This window comes from Amborella trichopoda, chromosome 2 (assembly GCF_054954075.1).
Source record: "Amborella trichopoda isolate Santa Cruz 75 chromosome 2, AtrichopodaSantaCruz75HAP2 v2.0, whole genome shotgun sequence".
NCBI classification, from domain to species: Eukaryota; Viridiplantae; Streptophyta; class Magnoliopsida; order Amborellales; family Amborellaceae; genus Amborella; species Amborella trichopoda.
Window position 1 is genome coordinate 47,869,874 of NC_142337.1, and position 26,148 is coordinate 47,896,021.

Genomic DNA, 26,148 nt, shown 5'->3' on the forward strand with positions numbered 1-26,148 from the left:
ATGTAATAAGAAATAGAGTATAACTTTAGAAGTCGCTCATATCTTATTTGTTGTATGATTTAGAAGTCACTCATATCTTATTTGTTGTATGATTTACTGAATTAGTGTTCGATGTATATTTATATTCAAAATTTGTGACGACAATGTAATAACACAAAATGGGACATAACCTTAGAAACCATTCTATTCGTAAGGTTCTTTGAACAAAGATCAACACAGAGATGCTCTATTCTACGTGCAACACATATAATCCAACTAGTATAAATACATAAATAAACCTGGTCCTAAAACCATATTAAACACTTTCTCGTTTTTCACAAGCTTCTGCATCCCTGCTCACAAATAGCTCTGGCTTTGACGTTCTGTATTTTCATAAAGGTAAGGCTAGCTATCCCATACTTTGCGTGGCCCACGTTATGCTTTCCTTATCATTGAGCGGTCCCTTTGATATTTAGCAATTTTTGAAAATCGAAGTTGACGGTATTTAAAAATCAGGATTGGGCTGACTTGATAGGTATTCGATTTTAATCATCCCTGTCCGATTCGGAAAATTTATGAGCAGAATAGGACCATAGTTTAAAAATAAAATTTAAAAATAAAAATAGAAAGCAAGGAGAAATATACAATTCTGAGGATTCACCCTCTACCTCCGAGTTTCTATCTGTCTATGCCGAGTCTGAAGTAATTTTTTATTTAATGATGCATTGTACTATAAATTTTTGTTTACAGTTCTGTGAGGTTTTTTCTTTGGATTTTCTTTGGTTCGGCTCTGCATCCTTATTTTATTCTATTTGATGGAAACATGGCATCTTGAAATATGTAGCTCTTTGGTTTTTTTTTAATTTTTGCTTTGTTCAAACATCTTTGGAAATAACAATTCTAATGGCTGATGTAATTCTACATAATAATGGAAACAACCATGCCTGTTAAGTGGGTAAGGAGATCATGATCTAATGCCTGTTAAGTGGGTAAGGAGATCATGATCTAGTGCCATTTGTGAATAAAAACAAATATGTTTTTTTTACAAATGACACCAACAAAGAACATTATAAATACCTTGCTTACATGGTTGTAATATTAATGTAGTGCTTGATATTACAACATCTTTTGTATAAGAGTTGAAGAGCTAACATCCCCACAATTCAGAGTCTTGAAATAATTCTAAGACTGGGTTTTACCATTGAGAGTAAATGGACAATATACTTATTTTCAAAGGACAAAGAGACGAACTGCTTGTATACTACCTTCTCGTGGGAGCATACTTTGTATCTACTCCCGTATATATGGTTGTACATAAGGGAATCTTATTTTTAAAGGCTTTAGTTTGAAATTGTTTTAAGAAGAGATCTGTATGGGATTTGAAATGAAGAGAGAGAAAAAGAGAAAGAGGAATAAAACGTAGGGTAGCGATATGTTAATTTTTTATTTATTATTATTATTATTAATTTGTTTTTTAAAGGAAGATGTTCATACTTTTATAAAGGATATACTGATTAAATAATACAAAAGGTGTTTGATCTTCTGAAAAGATCGTGGGGTGGACACCTTTACGGACCCAGAGAAGGTATAAAAGAGTCCATCTCAAGATCTTTTTACAAGATCAAACTCTCTCTTTATTATCAAATCACTATTTTCTCTATAAAGAAGAGACATTTTCACCTTTAAATATAAATTAAAAAGAACAATAAAAATAAAAAACTAACACTATCTGTCCCCTACTTTTTTTTTACTCTCTCTCTTCATTACAAATCCCATATAAATATCTTCCTAGAAAAATTTTCAACTAAATCCCTAAAAACTAGGTTCCTTTGTTTACGATATTTAACAAAATATATCTTAAACTAAATCGGATCGAAAACTTAATATTTTCCCATTTAAAACTCTATCTAATGAAAGAAAATATCAAAATAACCTTATATATAATTTTAAAAATAGTAAGATAAAAAGATAAAAAAATTCCATTGCATCACAAAAACCTTAGAATATTTTCCCACTTATAACTCTATGTAATGAAAAAAAAATCAAAATAACCCTACGTATAATTTTAAAAATAGTAGCAAAAAAAGATAAAAAATTCCATTGCATCACAAAAACCTTAGAATTTAAGCTTGGTGAATAGGATAATCCTAGCCACCCGAGTCCTTATCGAATAGCAAAGATTGATGGTAACTTTCTTGTACCAAAACTTTGTATTTTGTACTTTTTCTATAGGTGCTTTTTCTAATCCCATATATAAAGCAAGTACATGATGAAGCATGACTGGATCTCCCATAAAAGTGAAGCACACGATCACTTTAATCAATAGATGAATTGGTAAACATAAGTCAAGTATGTACATCAAGATGACGTTTCATAACTTATTGCAGTTTCTAAAGAAAATTCTTGTTCCTAACTTTCTTGGGAAACAAATGAAAATGGGTAGCCTTAAAGCTGGCTATTCGATAAATTGTGCTGCTAGTGTTTTCCCCAATCCAGCATTGGAAAAGCTGGAGTGTATGTAGGTTTTTATTGATGGAAATATTGCACTACATAACTATATATAATTATTTATATAATAAATAATTATAATATTTATTATATAAATATTATAATTATTTAATAACAACCTAAATAGATATATTATTAATAATGAAAAATAATTACGACTAAATAAATGTTATGGGCCATAGTATTAGTCAAATGGTTCCTAAGTATATAACAAAATATATATCATATTTTATTACATATTTATATATTTATATAATATGTAATATATTTGTGTATTATACTATAGATTAATTATATAATATATAGTATACAAATATCATATATTACATATATTATACATAATAAGTATATATTAAAAATAATACAATTACATTAATAAAATAGATATTTAATACATATAATGAAATATAATACAATATAATATAAATATATAATAATATATATTATGTTCTATTTTATATACATTATATATGTATATATTTATATAATGCATACAATATATTTATGTATTATACTATAATATTATATATTTCATCTAATATTATATACTCTAGTATAGTATAAAATAATATATTATTTATATATTACATATTAATTATTATTGTAATATAATTTATATATTAAGGATACAATGGAAAAGAATAAGAGAAAATAAAGATTTCTTCTTAATGAAGAAATAATATTGAAGTTTGAAATCAATGGGAGGATTTATTAAGTGTTAAATTAAATGTAAGATAATAATATAAAAACTACAACTGAATATCAGCGATCCAAATAGTTGAAATTCATATTCCATGCTTTTTTATCAGGTACTATCCAAACAACAAACACCCCTATCCTATCCAGTGACAAACCAATTATAGGATAACCCAATTCGCCTATTCCCATATCTCTAGGTACTCGGGCAAAGACAAAACCCCATTCGCCTATGGGCTTCTCGTCCGACCAACGCATCCCCAAACTTAACATCATAGTATTTTTAAAGAGACCAACGCATCCCCAAATTTAACATCAATAGTATTTGAAGTAGAAAGCAAGGACCAAAATATTACCAATCTACCCAACAAATGACCCAATCTCTTAATATCATAGTATTTCTAAAGAGACCAACGCATCCCCAAACTTAACATCCTAGTATTTGAAGTAGAAAGCAAGGATAAAAATACTACCAATCTACCCAACAAATGACCCAATTTCATGTAGCACACATTAATCTTAAAAACACCTTTCCTCAATAAAACTATTCAATTTAAACTCTCAATTCTTTATAACAGTGATTCAAAAATCACGAATCAGCCGATTTGGATCAAACCCAATATAGGAAATTGATGGATACTCAAAATTAATTCTCCCATTCTTTTATTTACTTTTAAATTGGAGCTGAATGCGACTCAAGAATCATATAAGACCAAGAGAATTTGGAATCAGAACCCTTTGTCGATTACCGATTCTGATGTTTTCAAACTCTACGTAATATAACCTTTTCACGATTGTTTAGTGGAAACATATTTATTTTTGTTTTTATAAGGAGTTTCCTTTTATCTTTCTACATTGTTTCTGGCCGTTAATTCCCTTATTTGGCTGATATTTCGTTTTGCTTCTAGAGGGAATCTTTCTACATTGTTTCGAGCGGTTAATTCTCTAACTTTGCTGATATTTTTTTTGTTTCTGGAGTGAATCTTTCTACATTGTTTTGAGCAGCTAATTCTCTCACTAAGTTGATAGTTCTTTTTGTTTCTAGAGTGAATATTTTTTTATTGTTTCGATCTGATAATTCACTTCGAAGTGATATTTCTTTTCGTTTCTAGAGTGAATCTTTTTACATTGCTTCGAGCTGATAATTCCCTAACTTCGCTATATTACATTGAATAGATGGGGGAGCTGGGGATCAAACTTCCATGGCAGACATGACGGTTAATGATCTTTATAACCTTGAATTTGACTCGTATTGGATTCGTTGTTCAGCATTAAATAAGCTTTATACAAGGCACCACGTATCACCTGCATAACGATGACTACATTATACTACTTTTTTAGGATCCAAATGACAAACATGTTCATACTTTAATTCCAAAAAAAGTGGACGGTTCAAGCTAGAAAAAAAAGAAGATCGTAAAAAATAACCTTAAAAAAGTGCATAGACAAATTATTTGTATTAAGCTTGTATAACAAATATTGTTGCCAACTACACAATAACATGCTATGTTTGTTGTAGTATTATTATGCAAACCTTTATACCATAAAGAACCGTAAAAGTGTCTTTAGAACCAAATTTGCATATCTCCATAGAGGTCTCAATACCTCTATATCTAAGAAAATTAGTACCAAACCAAAACGAAAGGAATTAATTACAAGAAAAAGCTCACACTTAGTAGGTTTTAAGAATAAAATACTTACTATATAAGATTTTTTTATTACTATTGTTGTGTTAGCATACAAATACACGTATAAATATGTCAAAAATATTATAATTATTTAATAACAACCTAAATAGATATATTGTTAATAATGAAAAATAGTTATGACTAAATAATGTTATGGGCCATAGTATTGGTCAAATGGTTTAAGCTAATGTTTTAAAAGTCGGGTTTGATGATAAGTATAATAAACTAATACAAAGTTATAAGTTTGATGATTATGAAAACTTGCATTCCAATGCTTTAAGCCAATGTTTTAAAAGTCGTTAAGTCGGCAGTAATCGATCATACTGTGTCGATTCTTTTGTAAAACGGAAGAACCTCGACGAGGTTTTTTCTGTGGGTTCGATGTGGGATAAATGCGGTAAGGTAATAGCTGAAAAAGAGATATAATATAATTATTAAGTGGCCTACCAATATTACAAATGAATGTTTGACGTGGTGGTTAGTGTGTCATTTACTGTTTCGGACATCATAGGATCAACTTCAGCTTCGGACATCATGGGATCATATCCTAGCTAGTTTCTATCCTTCCCTCACAAGCAGATAAAAAGTTTCTTCTACAAAATACCTTTTTTTCATGTAAAAAAATAAAAGTTCTTTGTAAAAAAAAAATATAAAAGATTATTGTCATAAGAAATAAAATATTTTTGTCAAAAAAAAAGATCAAAGGTAATACATCAAGTATTTCTTGTCAAAAAAATAAAAAGTTGGATTTGTTATTATTTGTATAATAAAATAATTATAAAATGTAAACCAACAATTTCAATTTCAGTATTTAATATTTTCCATCAATTCAAGATTTTGGTGGCTATTTTTCATCGATTTAAACCATCATTCTTTATTGTAGTCCATGTATGATTATATGCTTCATCCACGATAATTCTATGATTTTTCTTTTGTGTGATGTAAATTTAATGGTTAAAATAAGTTCATATAGGGAAAAAAACATCTTAATATTCACAAATTAATAATGCAGTACCTTGATTTCTTATTGGATTCTTAAAAAAACAACATTTATAATGAATTGTAATATTTTTTTTGGATTTTTTTTTAAAGCTTAATCCGACCGATTCGGTTGATTCCCGATCTGGATCATCGATTCACCGATCTGGATGGGTTTTTGGGGTGCCGGATCTAGGGCACCGATCCGTTTTTTAAACCATTGCTTTAAGCTTTGAATGTTTTAGCTATGAAGTATTATTTTTTGCTAAATTATTTATAGCTAATTTTATTTTTATTACGAATTTTAAATGCTTTAACATGGCATCTTCCCTAAAATCATCAGTCTACAATCCCCAATTTTCCACAAAAAAAAAAGTGGAGAAGGAGGAGGAGGAGAAGAAAGAGGAGGAGGAGAAGAAGGAGGAGAAGGAGCAGGAGGAGGAGGAGAAGAAGAATAAAAAGGAGGAGGAGGAGGAGAAGGAGAAGGAAGAAGGAGGAGAAGAACGAGGAGAAGGAAGAAGGAGAAGAAGGAGAAGAAGTAGAAGGAGAAGAAGGAGAAGGAGGAGAAGGAGAAGAAGAAGAAGAAGAAAGAAAAGAAGTTTTAACTTATGAGTATAAATGTGATTTTTATAGAGTAACACCAATACTATAATAATTTCCTAAAAAAAAGTTTTAATTTATGAGTATAAATGTGATTTTTTTTGGGTAACACCAATACTATAATAATTTTCTAAAGAAATCTAATGTATGACAAGCACCCAAACTCAATATCAACATAAGAACTATGACAAACAATTTATTTTACCATAACAAGAATTCAAAGGAGAAAACTCAATATCAACATAAGAACTATGACAAACAATTTATTTTACCGTAACAAGAATTTAAAGGAGACAGGAAGAATTGGCATTGCATCTAATGACTCAATTCATCAGAAACCAAGGATATATTCAAAGGGAAATATTTCTACACTTTCTCTACTGTATATTTTCCTCCGTCCTGCAGCACAATTTAGATCTAGTGAGTCATTGATCAGTTGATCTAGATCCGATGCATCAAAGTATTTTATTTTCAATTTTTTTACAAATTATATAAATATGAAAAATATATTTTTTGATAAAATACAATGACTTTCAGGGGCATTTCAGTCATTTTATTTTATTGAGAATATATTTTTTTTATATTTTTTAAAGGTACGAGTTTAAGAGACGAGTGGACACCTAAAATTCGGTATCAAAATATTTTATAGAAAAAAATAAAAATGTAATAATGTAGAAGCATCACATTATAATTGGGGTCATCTCACTTGTCTATTAAGAATGGACTATTGGATAGAGAGAAGTATACAAAGTTTTATATAGTAGAATATACAAATACAAAATACCAATATTTAACCCCTCAATAGAACTAACTAATGAGCATGTAAATATCACTAACATGCAGTACGATGATGTAAATTTAAACATCAATATTCCAACTTCACAATATCATGCCGCGTAGCAAACATCGACTAAGAAGTGCCTATCAATGAGGAGAAGACTTGAAACTATAGTTCCATATAACATATAAAAAAATATAAACTATTCATGAACATTTAACAACTGGTTTGTATTTGTAGATCTTAAGCTTTAGTAACTTTTTTTTTTTAAATAAAAAAAAAAATTTATAAAAAATAAATGAGACTAATATAAAATCACTTAACGTTATTGTATCTCTTTGGTCTCCTCCAATGCCCTAATATAATTGTTTCATCGGATGCGCTACAACGCAACGGCTTTCGCGCTCTCCTATTGCTTGGTTGCTTGGTTCTCGCACCGTTTTTTTCGCATCGTCCCATTTTCTTCGCTCGCCTTCAAATGTCGTTTCTCTGTCTTTCGTTAGTTTCTTTTCTTTTCTGTCTTGTCTGGTTTGTTTCGTTGATCTCGCTTGTTTATCTTGCCCCTACCATATTTCTCCAACTTTTATCTAGTTTTAGAATTTAGCTTCACAAATTGGCTAGAAGTTATGAAGAGATGGTTTTATAGCACAAAAAAAAGAAATATAAATAATTATCATAATAGAAGTATGTTATTCTAAAGTCTCTTCGTAAAGTCATTTCATAAAGTCATCTCACTAAAAGCATGTGATTTCAATTAAAGAGAGCTAAGTTCATATACCTTATACACATGTAGAGAGATGCTTTTATATCACAAAAAAATGGAAAATAAAAGATTGACACAACATATACATATTATTCTGAAGTCTTTTCATATTAACAGCATGTGATTCTAAATCCAGAGTGGTAAGTTCATATACCTGTATACTTAAAAAAAATTAAAATTATATGTTAGCGGTTAACATATGTACCTGTTTCGTAGTAATCATCAATGAAAAATCGCATGTTATCAATGATTTTTTCCTTACCCACTATAAGAATACCATCGGCCAAATAGTACTATCATTATACTAATAATGATGATAATCTTAATTAGAGAAAATTACGTATAAATTCATTATATTTAGCTTTATTATAAAATTACCTAAAATTTTATTTTGTTTACTATTATACCCATTTTTATCTATTATTACCATAATTTTTGGCATTCTTAAAATGTTTGAATTGCCCATTTTGGATTTTCAAGATCCGAATTATTCAATTGCATGGAGGCCTGAAATTTGAACTTTTAGAAGTTTGATTGTCCGAAATATTATGCTTTTCAGATTTCTAAAATCAAATTGTTTTTTGCGAAACTCAAACATAATGTAATTTTTGGATTTAAAAAATCAGAATATATGCGAGTTCTGGATCCTGAAAGTCCAAAATTTGTTTGGGCGATTGAAATCTGAAAATTTCGCTAAATAAACCCTTGCTACATGTGTTTCTCTCACTACTAATCTCTCTCTCTCTACTTCTCTCCCCACCCCCCTCTCTCTCTATTTCTCAATGAACCTCTCACTCGATTAGTTGACCCGTTATGTCTCTCTCTCACAAGCACAAGATATATTGGAAATGAAAATTTCAAGTGATTTGGATTTGAAATTAGATTTTTTTAAGTGCATTGGTAATTCTATATTTTAAGGTTGTAACCTTATATAAAATTTTTCATATATATATATATATATAATGTGTTGCAAGATGCACTATTTCTAGGACTCAAAATCTTCTTCTTTTCATATTCTACATTTTAAGGTTACCACCTTTTATATATATATGAGTAAGGATACTATGAGATCCTCCCACACCTATGTGAGTAAGACCCCAAATGATCGCTATTAAATTTTGACAATGATCTCTAGAAAAGTTATCACATAGGAGTGATAACTTTTCTAGAGATAATAAAGCCCATGTGATAACTTTGTACTCAAGTCCCATACCCATGTGATAACTTTTCTAGAGATATGTGTGAAAATTTAATGGTGATCCTTTGGGATCCTACGTCTGCTACGTCTATAGGCGAAAATGAACAGTGATTTCACCTACCCTCATCACCGTCTAAAATAGATCGCACGTTCACAGCTGTTCAGTAGTGTTTCAATTTTCAATTTTTATGTACTAGTGACATTATGACGGGTCTGTTATGGTAAAAAATCATGCGGAACTGCAACGGATGGCGTGCCATCTATTGTGGGTTCGTTCAATAAACCGCCACAGACGTAGCTAGTTTGTGGCGGTGGCGAAACACTATAGCATTTCGCTTATAGGCGTTTTAAGGTTTTTCCATAAATATATATATACACACACACACAAAGATACGATTTATTTTTTGTACAAGGAGGTCACAATCATTTCCACTCATTAGATATTAAATTGGATGGCTTTGGGTGAGTCACAAAGCCCGAGAAATTTTTTTTTGGAACTTTGTGTTTATTCAATGACAGCCTTACAACCATTCATTTTGAAATTTAAGGGACAAAAGTGATTGCGATATCCATGTACAAAAGATAAATGGTCTCTTTTGTAAATAATCATATATATATATATATATATATATATATATATATATATATTCATGTAAAATATTTTTTTGATAGTTTTCATAGATTCTCCTATTTTTGATGAACACATGAAAATTTTTTCAGGCCAATCAGATTTGTAGAAAAAAATTTAAAATTAAAATACTATTGAATATCTATGAGCTTCAAATCGGCCCAGATTCAATCTGTTCATATATGTGTTCATATGACTAAACCTACTAGCTCATATGAACATATGTGTTTATATGAGCCCAATGGCCCAAATTGAATTTGGGCTGATCTGACGGTCCCTTATTTTATATTTGAATTTTAATATTTCTTTTACGAACCCAAATAATTTGATATTTTAAGAGTGAATTATTCAAAAATAGGATAATCTAATACAAATATCAAAAAAATAATTTACAAGAAATTAATTGACCAAAATACCCCTGAAATGTTTCGGGGGTATTTAGATCCAATTTATTTTTGCCAATTATTTTAAAATAATGTTATTAGGTGAACCTTAATAAGAAAAATACACGCCTAAAATTTTAAATTATTTGGATTTGTAGAAAGAAAAATAAAATTAGAATACAAAATGAAGTCATGATCGTCAAATCGGCCCAGATTTAATCTGACCGTTGGGTTTATATGTTCATATGAGCTAGTGGGCTAATCTAAACATTTTCCTATATAGAAAAAGCTCTTGTCAGCCCATGGGCTCATGGAACACTGTAAGCTCAATGAGCAAGATTGAATCTATACCGATTTAATAATCACAATTGTATTTCGCAATTGTATTTTAATTTTTTTATACAAATCTAAATTACTTAAAATTTGGAGCGTCTATTCTTTAAGAATAATCGAATCTAATAAAACTATCAAAAAAATAATTCGTATAAATTAAATTGATTAAAATACCCCTGAAAATTTTTAAGGGTATTTGGGTCAATTTATTTTATGTGAATTATTATTTTAATATTTTTATAAGGTGTGCCTTGATAACAAGCGTTTATGCTCCAAATTTCATGCTATTTGGATTTATATAAAAAATATTAAATTTATATTATTGATTTACAGTCTTGACTGCCAGATTGGTCAATATTCAATCTGGACCATTGGGCTTACAGTGTTCCATGAGCCCATGGGCTCACCTTAGCATCTACCCCCAGCCCCCCCCCCCCCCCCCACCTTCCCCCTCCCTTAACACACACACACACACACATATATATAAAAGTTTATATAGAGCCGAGGTTCTAAACAATCAAATTAGAGCCCATCTCAAAAATTTCACTAGAAGAGGTTGTTTTGATGCCCAAATATCCTCAAATTGATCATCTTGACATCAAGATGCATGGGGATGAGAAAAAAATAGATTTCAAGTTTTGGAAATAATGCATCTTGGAATGCATTTTTGTATTATCAATTTTCAATATTTTCAAGTTTTTATAGATCTGCTCGATATACACAATTTTTGAAGCTTTAAATTTTATAATTAGAGATGTAAATATATTTTGAGGCTATCACAAAGATTTCCAGTATTGAAACCAAAATTTTCGACACTATTTGAAGGTGTTCTTTAATTTGATTGTTAGAGCCTCAACTCTATAGACATTGCACCCATATATATAATGTAACAATTGTAAAGCATTACAAAAAGGACCCAGTTTAATTCTATTTTTGAGATGGATTTTAAGACTTAATTTTTAAGGACATGTAATATCTAACATGGAGATCATAAATATGAAAAATAAATAAATTTTGAAAACTAAAAATAATAATTCTAGTAAGAAAACATTTGGATTGTTAGTTTCCATTATTTTTAGATGGAACACCTACTTGCATCCATCTTTAAGATGGTTGCTTTACACTTTCTGGAATGCATATGTAGAAATTCGGTCCAGCCCGCATGAAACATTTTTTCTTACAAAAAAGTAGAATTACTATTCTAAAAAATATTACTTTAGGAATCATAATTTTATAATCAAAACTTTCTTATAATCTAAGGTGGCATTATAGCATAGAAAAAAGCTAAAAATTATTAGCTAATTATTAATCCAAAATGTAGAATGTATTCATCTAAATTTATATAGGGCTCTCTTTGAGACGTCGGATCTAAGATCAAACGCTGAGTGGCTCTCTTGATCAAAATTGGATGGCTGGATAGTAGGGGGCGGATAGAACTTCTATGATGTAGGGGAAGCATAGAAACCTTTCCCATTTAGGGCAAACTTTCTATGCTTCCCGTATAACATAGAAGTTCTATCCTCCCCCTCATCCAACCGTGCATTCTGAATGGAGGGTTAAGATTGCCCCATTCACAATGTCTTAGTTTTACATTATTTTATTTTTAATTTTTTTTCTATAAACTATTTTGACACCAAATTTTGGACGTCCATTCCTCTATTAACTCTCACTAGCGAAAGATATAAATTTTTTTTTTCAATAAAATAAAATGACCAAAATAACCCTAAAAGTTTCAAAGGGTATTTTGGTCATTATATTTTATCAAAAAGTTATTTTTAATATTTTTACAGGTGTGACTCAATGAGAAGATGATACATACTAAATTTCATATTCATACAATTTGTATAAAAAAAGCTAAAAATAAAATACTTTAAGACGTTGGATCTAAGATCAAATGGTGAGTGAGTCTCTTGATCAAAATTAGACGGCCGGATGATAAAGAAGGTAGAACCTGATGTAGGAGAAGCGTAGAAACCTTTCTCATTTATATATCCCCAATAGTACTAAGAAGTTTAAAGGCTATTAAATATACGTACGAACAGTCAAAACTACTAGAACTTAAGTTCTAGTAGAATGTAAGCTAATGTATAATATGAGTCATGCTATCTATAGTAAAAAGAGGAAAAAGTATTCGACTAAAATATTTGGCAAAATGAGAAGGAAAGAGGAAACATTAGAGAAGAGGGGAGATGAAGATCCGCATGTTTATGAAGCGATGACTTGGATACCTTGGAAGGTTTATTAGTACGTGAAATGAAAGTATATTTTCATTTATAAGAATATTGACTTAAGTAACTCTAGTTAAGAAAGTTAAAATATTATTTGTTATTCTAAATCAGTAGTTTAAAAAATGGATCGGTGCGTTGGATCGGGCACTCCAAAAATCCATCTGGATTGGTGAATCGGCGATTTGGATCGGGAATCGGTCGAATCGGTTGGATTAAGCTTTAAAAGAAATCTACAAAATTTATTAAAATTCATTGTAAATGTTGTCTTCTAGGAATCCAATAAAAAATAAGAGTATTACATTATTAACTTTCATTTTTTTCATCAAGTTGTGAATATTGAGATGTTCTTTCCCTGTATAAACTTATGTTAACCATTAAATTTATATCACAGAAAAGAAAAATCATAGAATTATCATGGATAAAGTATATAATCATACATGAACTGCAATAAAGAGTAAACTAAATCAATGAAAAAATGGCTACTAAAATTTTGAATTGGCGGAAAACCATAATCTGCTAAAAAAACCCAAATTATTACCACCTAACTAACTATAATCCAAAATTATTACAACCTAACTAACTATAATATTATATATTGAAATTAAAATTGTTGGTTTACATTCTAGAATTATTTTATTATACAAATAATAACAAATCCAAAATATTTAATAATTTTATCTAATTTAAAATGTATTGTTGACAACTGTAAGGAAAATAGTACATTACATGATTTATAATGTAAAAATTAATAAATAAAATAAAATATTTGGTTATCAATGTAGAAGTTATTAGAATGCGTACCAATTTTTGAAATAACACTTTAATTTTTAAAAAATTTAATTTTTTAAGTATCTAGAATAAATTTAGTGGAAGAGATTGTTAGTAGACAGAGAGAGATTTCAAATAGAATAAAATTTTTATTTTTATTTTTTTTGACGACATTATTTTCTGTTTTTTTCCAACAAAAATAGAACGCGATTGTTAATAGAAAGATAGAGATTTCAAATAGAACAAACTTTTTATTTTTTATTTTTTTTGAAGACATTATTTTATGTTTTTTTTTACAAAAAAAAAGAAATAGATAGCGCCTAGGCTAGAATTCAAACTTGAGATGTCTAAAAAAAAAGTGGAAGTGATAACCAACAACACCACATCACAACATGTGACTTTATTTTCCATATTAAAAATATATATTCAATTTCTGTCTTAATTTAATGCATGCCCAATGTTTGTGGGAATTATCCCACATCCAAGGATGAGTGTCACATTTTTTCTTTAAATGGCTATGTAATAAACAATCAGGTACACATGTGAAAGCGCGAGGGCAGCCCAATGTTTGAGAGGAGGTGCCACGGGTAGCCGTGATCTTTGAAGTCATACAGAACCCGACGATTCTACTCTAGAACAAGGCGATTTCCAATTTTACATAGTAATCGGCATGGGGTTATCGCCCGATTTTACACAGTAATTGGTATGGGATTATCGATTCCCATGCTGATGGGTTTGAGGTTGCCACTAGCTAACATATCGCTGAGAACCCAGCGATCTGTGAAGTCATACAGAACCCACTAGCTATGAAGTCATACAGAACCTAGCGATTCTACTCTAGAACAGGGGGATTTTCGGTTTTACACAGTAATTGGCATGGGGTTATCGATTCCCGTGCAAGTGGGTTTGAGGCGGCCCAGTGGGCTTGAGGCGGCATGGGGTTATCGATTCCCATGATCGATTCCCGTGCTAGTGGGTTTGAGGTTGCCACTAACTAACATATATCGTTGGACCATGGGGTTATCAATTTTACACAATAATCGGCATTGGGTTATCGATTCCCGTGATCAATTCCCATCGGCACGAGAATCGATAACCCCATGCCGATTACTCTATAAAATTGAGCGATAACCCCATGCCGATTACTGTGTAAAACCGGAAATCCCCCGATTCTAGCTAACATATCGTTGGGGAATGGGGTTATCGCTCGGTTTTACATAGTAATCGGTATGGGGTTTACATAGTAACAGTATGGGGTTATCGATTCCCGTCCCGATAGGGCATGGGGTTATCACTCGATTTTACACAGTAATCGGTATGGGGTTATCGATTCCCGTGCCGATGGGGCATGGGGTTATCGCTCGGTTTCACACAGTAATCAATATGGGGTTATCGATTCCCATGCCAGTGGGTTTAAGGTTGCCACTAGCTAGGGGTTATCGCCCGATTTTAAATCCCTCGGTTCTAGCTAACATATCGTTGGGGCATGGGTTATCGCTCGGTTTTACACGGTAATCGGCATGGGGTTATCGATTCCCGTGCTGATGGGTTTGAGGTTGCCACTAGTTAGGGGTTATTGCTCGGTTTTAAATCCCTCGGTTCTAGCTAACATATCGTTGGGGCATGGGGTTATCGATTCTCGTGCCGATGGGTTTGAGGTTGCCATTAGCTAGGGGTTATCGCCCGATTTTACACAATAATCGGTATGGGGTTATCGATTCCCATGCCGGTGGGTTTGAGGTTGCCACTAGCGTGATTCTCGTGCCGGTGGGTTTGAGGTTGCCACTAGCTAGCGGTTATCGCCTGGTTTTACACATTAATCAGTATGGGGTTATCGATTCCCCGTTCCGGTGGGTTTGAGGTTACCACTAGCTATTATCGCCCGGTTTTACACAATAATCAGTATGGGGTTATCGATTCCCGTGCCGGTGGGTTTGAGGTTGCCACTAGCGCGATCTGTGAAGTCATACAGAACCCGAACCGAGCAATTTTCGGTTTTACACAGTAATCGGCATGGGGTTATCGATTCCCGTGCCAACTTTAGAACCGACGATTCTACTTTAGAATCGAGCAACTGGGGTTATCGATTCCCGTGTCAACTTCAGAACCTCGACGATTCTACTCTAGAACCGGGCGATTCCCGTGCCCACTTCAGAACCGACGATTCTACTTTAGAATGGACAGTAATCGACATGGGGTTATCGATTCTCGAGCTGACTCGTCGATTGTTCTAAACTAACTTATATTCTAAAATATTCTTTATTTTAAAATTAAAATATTATTCATTGAAAAATTACATTTTTAAATAAAAAACACCAAATTTCGACACAAAATGGTCCCTAAAAGGGGAGCTCTATTGGACATTTTTACATAACTGTGGATTGCTCGCGGTGTCATTAAACCCTCGTGACCATGTTTGACAGCCCTTCACACGTGCCCCATTAAGTAAGTTGAATGGACAATATTGATCAGCGATACCACCATGCAGGCTCCCTTGTATAGATTTACTATGACCTTTAATTTGGACGGATTTGATGCGTCCTCTCACATCCAACGATGAAACGGCCCCGTTCTTTGGGAGGCTCATCTAATCTCCATATATGTGGCCCTGTGAGGCCAACACCCTATCTTTTTCCCCACCCCTTAATTTCCCCACAATAAGTATCATATATAACTTCATATCTTTCAAATCGCTATGATCTCTAGCTTCTCTAAACTCAACCATGGCTGCTACAACTTCAGCCACTGTGACTCCACAGGTAAACCCCAGAAACCCACCTCCAATTTCCTACAAAAATGCTATGACAACACATAGGTGCACAAAATTGACTCAGTTTTACCGATTTCTTCCAGGTTTGTTTCCTTCAAAGAGGAAAATCTTATATCATTACATAGTTGCAGAGAAGTCACTCATTTTTATCTCTCTTTTCAGCTTTGTTCGTCAAAAAATGGGATCTTTTCACCTTCTCAAGCTTTACTCTTGAAACCCATGAAGAGCTATGGCCAAAAGAGTGGAAAAATTGTTTGTCAGGCTACTACAATTCCAGCTGACAGGGTACCAGACATGGGAAAGAGGCAGCTTTTGAATTTGCTTCTTTTGGGGTCTATCTCTCTACCAACGGCTGGAATGGTTGTTCCTTATGCTTCTTTTTTTGTTCCTCCAGGGTGAGTATTTTGTTTTCAGTTTTCCTTTCTTTTGGAACTTTGATTTACTCTTTTTGATAATTCGGACTTTTTGATGAATTTTGAAGTTGGTTTATGTTTTCTGATTAGCTTCCTTTGTTTCAGATGATTGTTCGGTTTTTCTAATGTGGTGTTTTCGCTTACCTGTTTATTACTATTGTTGCTTACTCCTTGGGAAATTCAGGTTTCCTTTTGCTTGTAGGGGTTTCCAACTAAATTTCTTGTAGGATTATTTACCCATTAAAGTAATAAATGAATAGTCTTTTGTGATCTTTCTCTTTCTTTTTGCTAGTTCAGCAAATTATATATTAAGGTGGAGACTGCCGAACTAGGACTGGTGTTTAACTCAAATTAAAAATTGCGTAAAAACTATCAACTACTTGGTTTTTTGATAAGGTGTATGGAAAGAGTTCCGGTGGATCTGAATGTGTTTCAGCTTAAAGTTTCACCTGTTTTTCTTTGGAATGCATGGGGAAATGGAAGGGAGAAGGGCCTTTTTCTGTTATTTCCTTTGGGGGGCTATACTATGCTTCTTAAGAAGTGCAGATTTCGTCGGGCATGCACATCGACATTGTGATTGGCTTCCATTACAATTTTTTGAGTTATATGCTAATCGATTTAGTAAAGCATCTTTTATGTGGATCAGAGGTTGAATTTGAAGTTTTGAAGATTGAAATACTTATACTATTGTTAAGTCTGTCAAATCCAATTCTTTTTTAACTTGAAAAATACAAATGCCTTTGTAAGCATGCCTTTTTCTCCTATTGGTTTTTCATACTCTAGATGACTCTATCCTCTAGAAAAACATGGGGGACTATGAAAATGCTTACCTTATTAGAAAGCAATTAAGAAACACAATGAATAAAATGTCTTTCTTCTTTGATCATTCAAGGCCTGCAAGTTCCCTTTTTTAATTGTTTAAAATGGAAATTGGATAGGGGGGGAGGTGGAAGTGGTGGGACAATCGCCAAGGATGCCGTAGGAAACGATGTAATTGCAGCTGAGTGGCTCAAGACTCATGGCCCTGGCGATAAAACCCTTACTCAAGGCTTAAAGGTTAGATTCAATTCTTGTTCGTTTTCCTTTTACTTTTTGTTTCCAGTGTAACATAAAAAATGAAGTTATCTGACAACTGATAGGACTCCAGCAATGTCAAAATTTATGTGACAAAATTAGTGAATGCAGAAGTGATGAATCAACAATCAAAGATGCCTCTATAGGTACATGTGTTTGTTTTGGGGCCATGGTTTGCCTGTGTGGTGGTGATGTTGTCTGCGTGGTCCATGTGAATCAGAAGTTTGCTAAGCACTTGCTGTGCATTCGAATTCATTTTCAGTTGAAAACAATCTAGAAATTGCCTTGTAGAAGACATACCTTATATAAGAAGTTTGCTTAGAGCCATGTCCGGATTTGTTTGATCTGCATACTTTGTTTAAAAACTGCCCTTTCAACCATTTGCAACAGACCTTTGAATTGTAGCTTATAGATGTCTTTTTCAACTCTATATTAACAAAAGTCATTTTAACATGTCCCCTGCAGAAATTGTAGGATAATTTAGAATGATATTGTTTGTGCTTCCAATTCAATTATTTGATTATTTCGTCGTAGACATCGAATTTCTCTCTTGTGAAATATGTAAGAAGTGGTTATAGGTATTTGATGCCTCTGGTTTTTTTATCAGTCCTCATACTTTACAGTGAAGAACATTCCATAATTCATCTAATCTTTTCTCCGTTGTATGAGATTTGCATGGTGATTTTCCTTATGGATGTGTCTCACAAGTTGGGAACTCCATGGTTCTCACACTGGGTGTTAATCCTCATTAGACAAATTTTACATCTATTGAACGTCTCTTTGTCTCAATTTTCTAGTGAAATTGATGAATGTCAGATGTGCACATTCCATGTCATACAATATGCATTTATATGTGGAACATGAACATGATATATCATAATTATCAAAATCAAATGACATCATTTATCTACTTTCCTGCCCCTAGTGAGTGTTGTACATTGTCCCAAAGAAGTTGTCTGTAAGGAAATACTCTTCACCCACTAGAACAAATTGGATACTCTTCATGTCATTGCTAGTGTGTACAACGTATCGTGTAGCCATCGTAGAATCATATATCCAGGAAGATAGGTGACATGTTCTGACTTCTTTACCTGGATCAGATGTGCAATTCCTTAATCAGAAGCCAATGCCTCCAGCTTTGATCTCTTTCTTCTTCACACCCATCTCTGGTTTCTATTTGTATATGACATCTCTGGTTTCTATTTATATATGACATGTGGTCTCCAAGCCATCATTTGCTCGTGTCTCAGGATGGACACTGATCATGCCATCCCCCTTCTTTACTTTTGTCCTTGTGTTCTTTTCAAGGATTTTCCACATCTGGAACTCAAAAAATTTTTAGTGCTGCCTCTGGCATTTTAATTGTTTGGTAATCTCTCTCTCTCTCTCTCTCTCTCTCTCTCTCCTTGTTCACGCGCATGTTAAATAGATTAAACGGATTCAAACTGAAGGCTCAATTTTGATGGTGATTTATGTAAAGTTGTAATGAGATGATGCAGGGTGATCCTACTTACTTGGTGGTGGAGCCCGACAAGACTCTCGCAACCTATGGCATCAATGCAGTTTGCACTCACCTGGGGTGTGTGGTGCCATGGAATGCAGCCGAGAACAAATTCATATGCCCCTGTCATGGCTCTCAATACAACAACCAAGGAGTGGTGGTTCGAGGCCCTGCTCCTCTGGTAAGAAGGGATCTTCTAGATAGTTTTGACTTTTTGATATGGTTTCTATGAGTCGCCCTACACTTCTATTTCAATGAGTCCTCTCTCCGAATCCATTTTAGAGAGAGATTTTGCATTTAAAATTTTAGAGAATGAAGATATCTACTATGATATGTGGGAATCTGGAAATCGTTTTCTAAATAAAAAATGAAATTTTTTGGATATAATTTTGACATGATTTATTTCAAAATTTTGTGGAATGAACATTTTCTAAGATCCATGTTGTAGATGGATGTTTACTGTGTCAGGGGAAGCTATTGTAGTAGTGCGTAGCCTGGTGCATATACTACTTTTCCTTGATCTTCTACTCAAATTTTGCAGAGAACCAAGTAGTTAGTTTTATGCAATTAACTATACCGTACATAATCCACGCCATGTTCCCTTAAAAAATGTAGTTGGGCCATGTTACTAAGGTTTGCGTTTTGTTGTGGCAGTCTCTTGCACTGGCTCATGCAGACATTGATGAGGGCAAGGTGGTGTTCGTCCCATGGGTTGAAACCGATTTTAGAACAGGTGAAGCTCCATGGTGGGCTTGAGTCCTTGAATTTGTGATAAGAGTGAGTGGATTGTATTGCTTAGATATTACAGAGAGGGGGGCAGAGAGTTGTATTGCTTAGATATTTCGGATCAAACACAAACTCAACCACGAGAAAGATCCCTGATAAAAGCTTCTTTATTCCATGCGTAAGTTACTCCTCGGTCCATGGCCGTTTTCTCAACACCCTTATATATGCAGTGACATTTTCGCACATGTTATTGTATAATTTTGGACAAATAGCATTAGAAATCTATCGCACATGTTACTAAAAAGATTTTATGATAAAGCACGGTGTATATATTTTTTTTAAATTTTTTTTTATTCCTATACCGGCAAGATCATTTACAATGGCCAATTACAATTAAACCATTCTTAAAAAAAACAAAAATAAAATCGGTTCTCAATTGTTACATCTTCAAATACAATTCTTTTATTCAACAAACAAAACTAGACTGTTATTGCTTTATGGGAAAAAAAGATCAAAATGTAAATAAATATTTAAAAAAATAAAATTGTCAGAGATTACCTCAACAGGGTTTTGTATACTTCACGTCGAGTCTCTTCCTTCTAATGGTGTTCGGGATCTGTGGTAGTTGATTTTCTCACTATGGTAAAAATTCACTTAATGGTTTAATCTTAATCAAGCCTCTTAGCTTGATTTTAAAGAGATGAGAGATATATATCAAGAGAGAGGGAGAGATCTATTAGCAAGGGGTTCACCCTTTTGTCACCCACAAAAAAAACACCACTTAGGCTTAGGCGTGCCACTCAAAGAGAAAAAGACACCCAATACAAGACGCTCAATACAACTTGGAGAGAGAGAGAAAATTAGGACGTGCCTCAAAATTAGGGAGTGCCTTCATTTGGTAATCTTTTCAGAGAGAGCTAAATTTTGGGTAGACAGAGAATATACGTACGTAATTTGTTGAAGGGAGAGACCTCTTTTTATAGATTTTGTACGTCATAGATTTAGCCTTAGGGTTAAATTTCAACCGTCGATCTAAAGAGATTTGTGGGGTGAGAGATTTGAGTCATCCATCTATTTGATCCACCATCAAGATTCAAAGGAATGAGTTAGAGTCTTATCTTCGCTTTCTTAAATCTATTCTCATCAAATAAGGAAAGCTTATATTTTAATATATCAAATCTTTAATTATTGCATCAACCAATTTTGATTCAAAGATTTAGTAAATATCTCAAATATTCAACTTTATCATGGCTATACCCAAATGATAAGCTAACAACAAGAGATGAACATATTATTCCCAAGAAGAATACGTGAATGGGCAGGGCGTGCCATTCGTGTGGGCCGCGGCTAGGGCGTGCCACCGGTATAGGCCCACCTACTCCACATGTATTTAAATTTTGGGCTCCATATTTTATGGAGGTCCCATATATTTTTTAGAAAATATTTTATTTCATATTTAGAATTTTTTAAATCTTATATTTTATTTAAAACATTGAGAATTTAATTTTTCTTAATTTATAAATCCAAATGACAAAATAAAATATCATAAGATTCACAAAAATTCAAATAAACATTTAAAAAATCAAATAAAATAAAATTAATTAAAATTAATTAATTTTAAAGGGAATCGGATCCGTTATATATAGGAAATTATCAATACATGGGAGTACTCTATATTCAACTGCGAATCACAATCCGCCTAGCTTTTTTAAATTAATCTAGTAGTTCTCATGACCCACAGTCCATTACAGAGGTTCATGATTGGACCACCAAAGTCAATCAATAGACTAGGAGACGCAATCCTAGTTTATGGATTTCAGGTTCTCCTCTAGAGACAAAAATCATGGTCCTCCAGACCATGATGCAACCATGACTCTACGGTACATAGGGTAATCTCTCACATATGTACACACTTCACCCTCATTGGCGAATCTCAAAATCGCTATCTATGTACATGTCGTGTGATGATATAATGATGAAGTTTTAGCCATGTCTCTAAAGGCTATTCATCATAGGCAAGGGCTACACAGTCCCTTGGCTCTCATCTGGACATACTCCGACTTCATCAAGGGATAACTCACTAAGCCTTTTTCGATAGATTCTTATGCTCAGGTATCTTGGGTTTGTCCAAACCTTGACTGGCCTAACTCGTCGAGTCTAGTCCGAATATTAGTAAATAACATTTGCCTAGTATGATTCACAAAAAGACTATACTCCCATTAAGTTTATGTTTCATTTATTAAATATGTTTTACAAAGTCTCTCGTAAAGCCTTTAAAGGCCATATAAACCCCAACTGTTACAACATTTTTTCAATAAAATATGAATGTTTTGTACTTCAGAGATTCTTGGGTCAGCAATCCTAAATTTGAAATGTTGTTTTTGTAGTAACTCGGAGTTTTGTTCTTCTATTTATTTGTTTTAATTGAAAAATAAAACAGAAGACCTTCAATTAGGAGGAAGACGTTTTTGCCTTTTCTTTTATGTTGTATTTGAGATACAAAAAACACAAGACGACATTATGATCACCTTTGGTACAAGATTACTATCACTTTTTAGCTACAGTAATATATCAAGTTATCTATAAGAAATGAACTATTTAATACTTGTATCTTTTTATTTAATTTTAAAATACCTATAAAAATACACACGGTCCTGAGTTGGAATAGTTGCAAATGGGCAAAATGTTAAATACCTTATCTGATTGGAATTTTTATAAATGTTGTTATTAGAATTGAAATCAGGTGGTTGGGGTGTTGTTTAAAAATTATCTTTTATTGAGCTTTGTAATACACGTGTAGGGCCCGGGTAAGTCTTCTGAGGGCGACTAGTTATTGTGACATTTTTTTATCAAAGGTAAAACGTGAGCAACAACTTAAATTTGGTGCATGAAGGTCACAACCGGGGTGTGTTTCCTGCTTTTAAAGTACAAACGTTTTATTCAACTGTGGCACTCCCTAGCCACTTGGTTTCAATTCTGACGTCTTGCGACTTAAATATTGTAGTAAACAATAACATAAAAAAAAAGAAATTAACTTTTTTCTTTTTCTTTTTTTTTTTGTTCGGGTTTTTGCCCTTTTTTTTAACACACGCATGGTAACTAGGATTATGAAATCATTAACGGTGGCACAGTGGGGTCAGCTCAGCCAAAATAGTTGAGTTGTACCACTAAAATTTTGGACCGAGGGTAGGCTTAGGTATCAAAGTTTGGCCCGTTGGTAGGGTTAAGCTGAGAGTGGACGATGTGAATTAACATGATTTATATAGTTTGAAAATTTTCATGTATGATACTGGCTAAATCAAACTCAAATAAATGAATAAAGATAAAATTTTGGATTTACTAGAGACGGGAAACAAAAAAACACAACAAAACAAAACATAAGATAGTGTATCAAAAGATTATCTCTAATTAACTTTGTACACCCTATACAGTATCTCTTTTACTAATAACGCACAGGATCTTAGTCTTTCTTGAATTTCACCAAAATAGGAAGCTTGGCTTAAACCCTCTACTTAAACCTTAAGAGCATGTACATGGAAGATGGGGCCGCAGATGGGGCCTCTCTTACTTCTCCAGCTCTGTGGGGCGTGCACCTCTATCCTCTCACTTTAAGAGTACGAGAGAGAGACAAGAGTAGAGAGAGAGGGCGGTGACGTGCCATCTATGAGGTGGAGAGAGAATGCTCTACGCTATACTGTATTTTAATGGATTATATGAGGGGGAGAGAGAATGCTCTAGGCCGTTTACGAGGGGGATAGAGATGCACCAGGTGCGGTTAGGATAATAGGGTTTAGTCATTTTTATAGAGATTCGATCAAGACCGTTAATTATAGGTGACTTGTGGGGTGAGAGACTTAAGTCATACAATCTATGAATCAACTATAATGATTTAATGGAATGTGGTAGAACCTTATACTTTAGCTACCTTCACCTAATTTTATTAAATATTTCATATAAAAAAAATATTCTCTAATTTTTCTTTCAATTTTAATCAATCGTTACACATTCTATTTTGAAATCAATTAACCTCTTCCATAAAACTTTTTATTTTAATTTCAAATCAATTAGATGGAAAATATGGAGCGTCCCACTTATGAGAGACATAGCCATCCAAATGGGGCTAATGTGGTGGGTCTCCACAATGCTAAATAATTTTTAGATAAAATAAAATGATTTTTAGAAATACATGAGATTATATATATATTTTTAAAATATTCAAATACCTGAAAATTCAGTTTTAGCTAAGTTAAAAATCATTTTTTGACAAAAATAAAATATCCAAAGGCTTCTAAAAATCCATTTTAATATTATAAAAATCATTTAAAATGAATTTAATTATTCTAAATTTATTTTGATGGGAATCAAACCCAATTTTATTAGGGAAAATGTGAAAATACTAAGGCACTCCATCTCAACTAGTAACCATGTCCACACTCACTTTTTCAAACTGATGCAGTAGTTCCTATGACCCTCAGTCTATCATAGAAATTCATATTTGGATTACCAAAGCTAATGAAAATATAATCCTAATATATGGACTACAGGTTCTCCCTAAGGACATGCCTAGGTCATACAGATTTGTGCACGCATATCACAAATACCTAAAAATTCAAATACAATTTTAACCTAAAATTTAAATATTGGTTGGATTCTATTACCTGAAAATCAAATATCTAAAACTTTAAATATTCAAATACTTGCAAATTCAGTTTTAGCTAATTTTAAAATCAATTTTTGATAAAATAAAATATCCAAACGCTTCTAAAAATCTATTTTAATATTATAAAAATCATTTAAAATTAATTTAATTATTCTAAAATTATTTTGATGAGAATCAGATTCAATTTTGTTAGGCACCACTAGTTACTATGTCCACACTCACTTTCTCAAACTGACTCAGTAGTTCCCATGACTCATATTCCATCACAGGAATTCATGATTGGACTACCAAAGCCAACCAATAGGTAATGAAAACACTATCCTAGTCTATAGATTACAGGTTCTCCTTAAGGACAAGCCTAGATCACACAAACTTGTGCACACTAATCGCAATTCATGCATGGGTCTAGTACATGTACATATAACACCCTCAAAAGTTTTTACTTTCAAATATGGCTATCATATGTACAAGTCATGTGATGGTCAAAGGCCAACCTTGTAAACCCTTCTTGGTTGTACTATATGCCTAACTCTCATAGGATTTTAGAACTCAACTTGGCCTAGCTCGTTTAACACATTTAACGTCTTGGCATCAATATCGCCAACTTGAGTCCCTCTAGACCATACTCCCACTGGAGTTGTTATATCACTATTATAAAATTTCATTACATGTTCTCTTAAGGCTTTTAAATGGCCACAAAATCCCAACGTTTTCCACTTGACCTTTGAAGGCTTTACAATATCTTTTCTTTACTCTCTCTCTACCCCACCCTATATATATGTTTAATAAACACATTTACTTTTTATCATTTTTGTTAAAGGGCTGCTAACGTTGCCTCTGTAGGAAGGTATTTGACCTCTATCTTTTGAAGTCGCACCTCATTTCAAACATAATAGTAATACAGCTTGATATGCTTAGACTTCTTATGAAGGCATGGCTCCTTAGATACACAAATTGCGGCTTGGTTGTCACAGAAGATCATTACACATACGCATTGCATAGGCTTGAACTGTAGTTGATTAAGGAACTTGTCACACCTCGAGATGTGACAGACAAAACATATATACATCTATTGATAGGACAAATTTACAGTGGCGAGGTCTTACAAAGTAACAAAAGAAAGTTTAAGCAAAACTACAATATCTTCCCAAAGTTGATCTTGATGAGGACACAAATGAAACCGCAGTTATCCTGAAAAATGTTTACCATAGTTTGATGAGTTTGGCTACTCAGTAAGTGATCATCATAATCCTAAAAATAATCATGGTTGAAAGATATCAATATTTTCCAAAATGAGATCTATTAACAGAAATGCATCAACAGTTTCACTTTCAATAAATGCATAATTAAGTATAATCCGAATAATTGAAATGCACATAACACTTTAACGCGTCAATGCATAATTCAAAGGATTTCACAAAATACCCTACTGGCGTCCCAAGTAGGTCACCTATATACCCCATCAGCGTCCTGATA

General features: G+C 32.8%; 1 protein-coding gene across 1 annotated transcript; it reads left to right on the forward strand.

Annotated features, from left to right (window-relative positions):
* The first annotated feature begins 16,076 nt into the window (after positions 1–16,076).
* On the forward strand, positions 16,077–20,330 carry PETC (photosynthetic electron transfer C). Its single transcript, XM_006833064.4, has 5 exons — positions 16,077–16,287; positions 16,461–16,693; positions 17,650–17,767; positions 19,285–19,467; positions 19,941–20,330. Exons 1-5 carry the CDS (start codon positions 16,252–16,254, stop codon positions 20,040–20,042), a joined length of 672 nt encoding a protein of 223 aa, XP_006833127.1. The 5' UTR covers positions 16,077–16,251; the 3' UTR covers positions 20,043–20,330.
* The last annotated feature ends 5,818 nt before the right edge of the window (positions 20,331–26,148 follow it).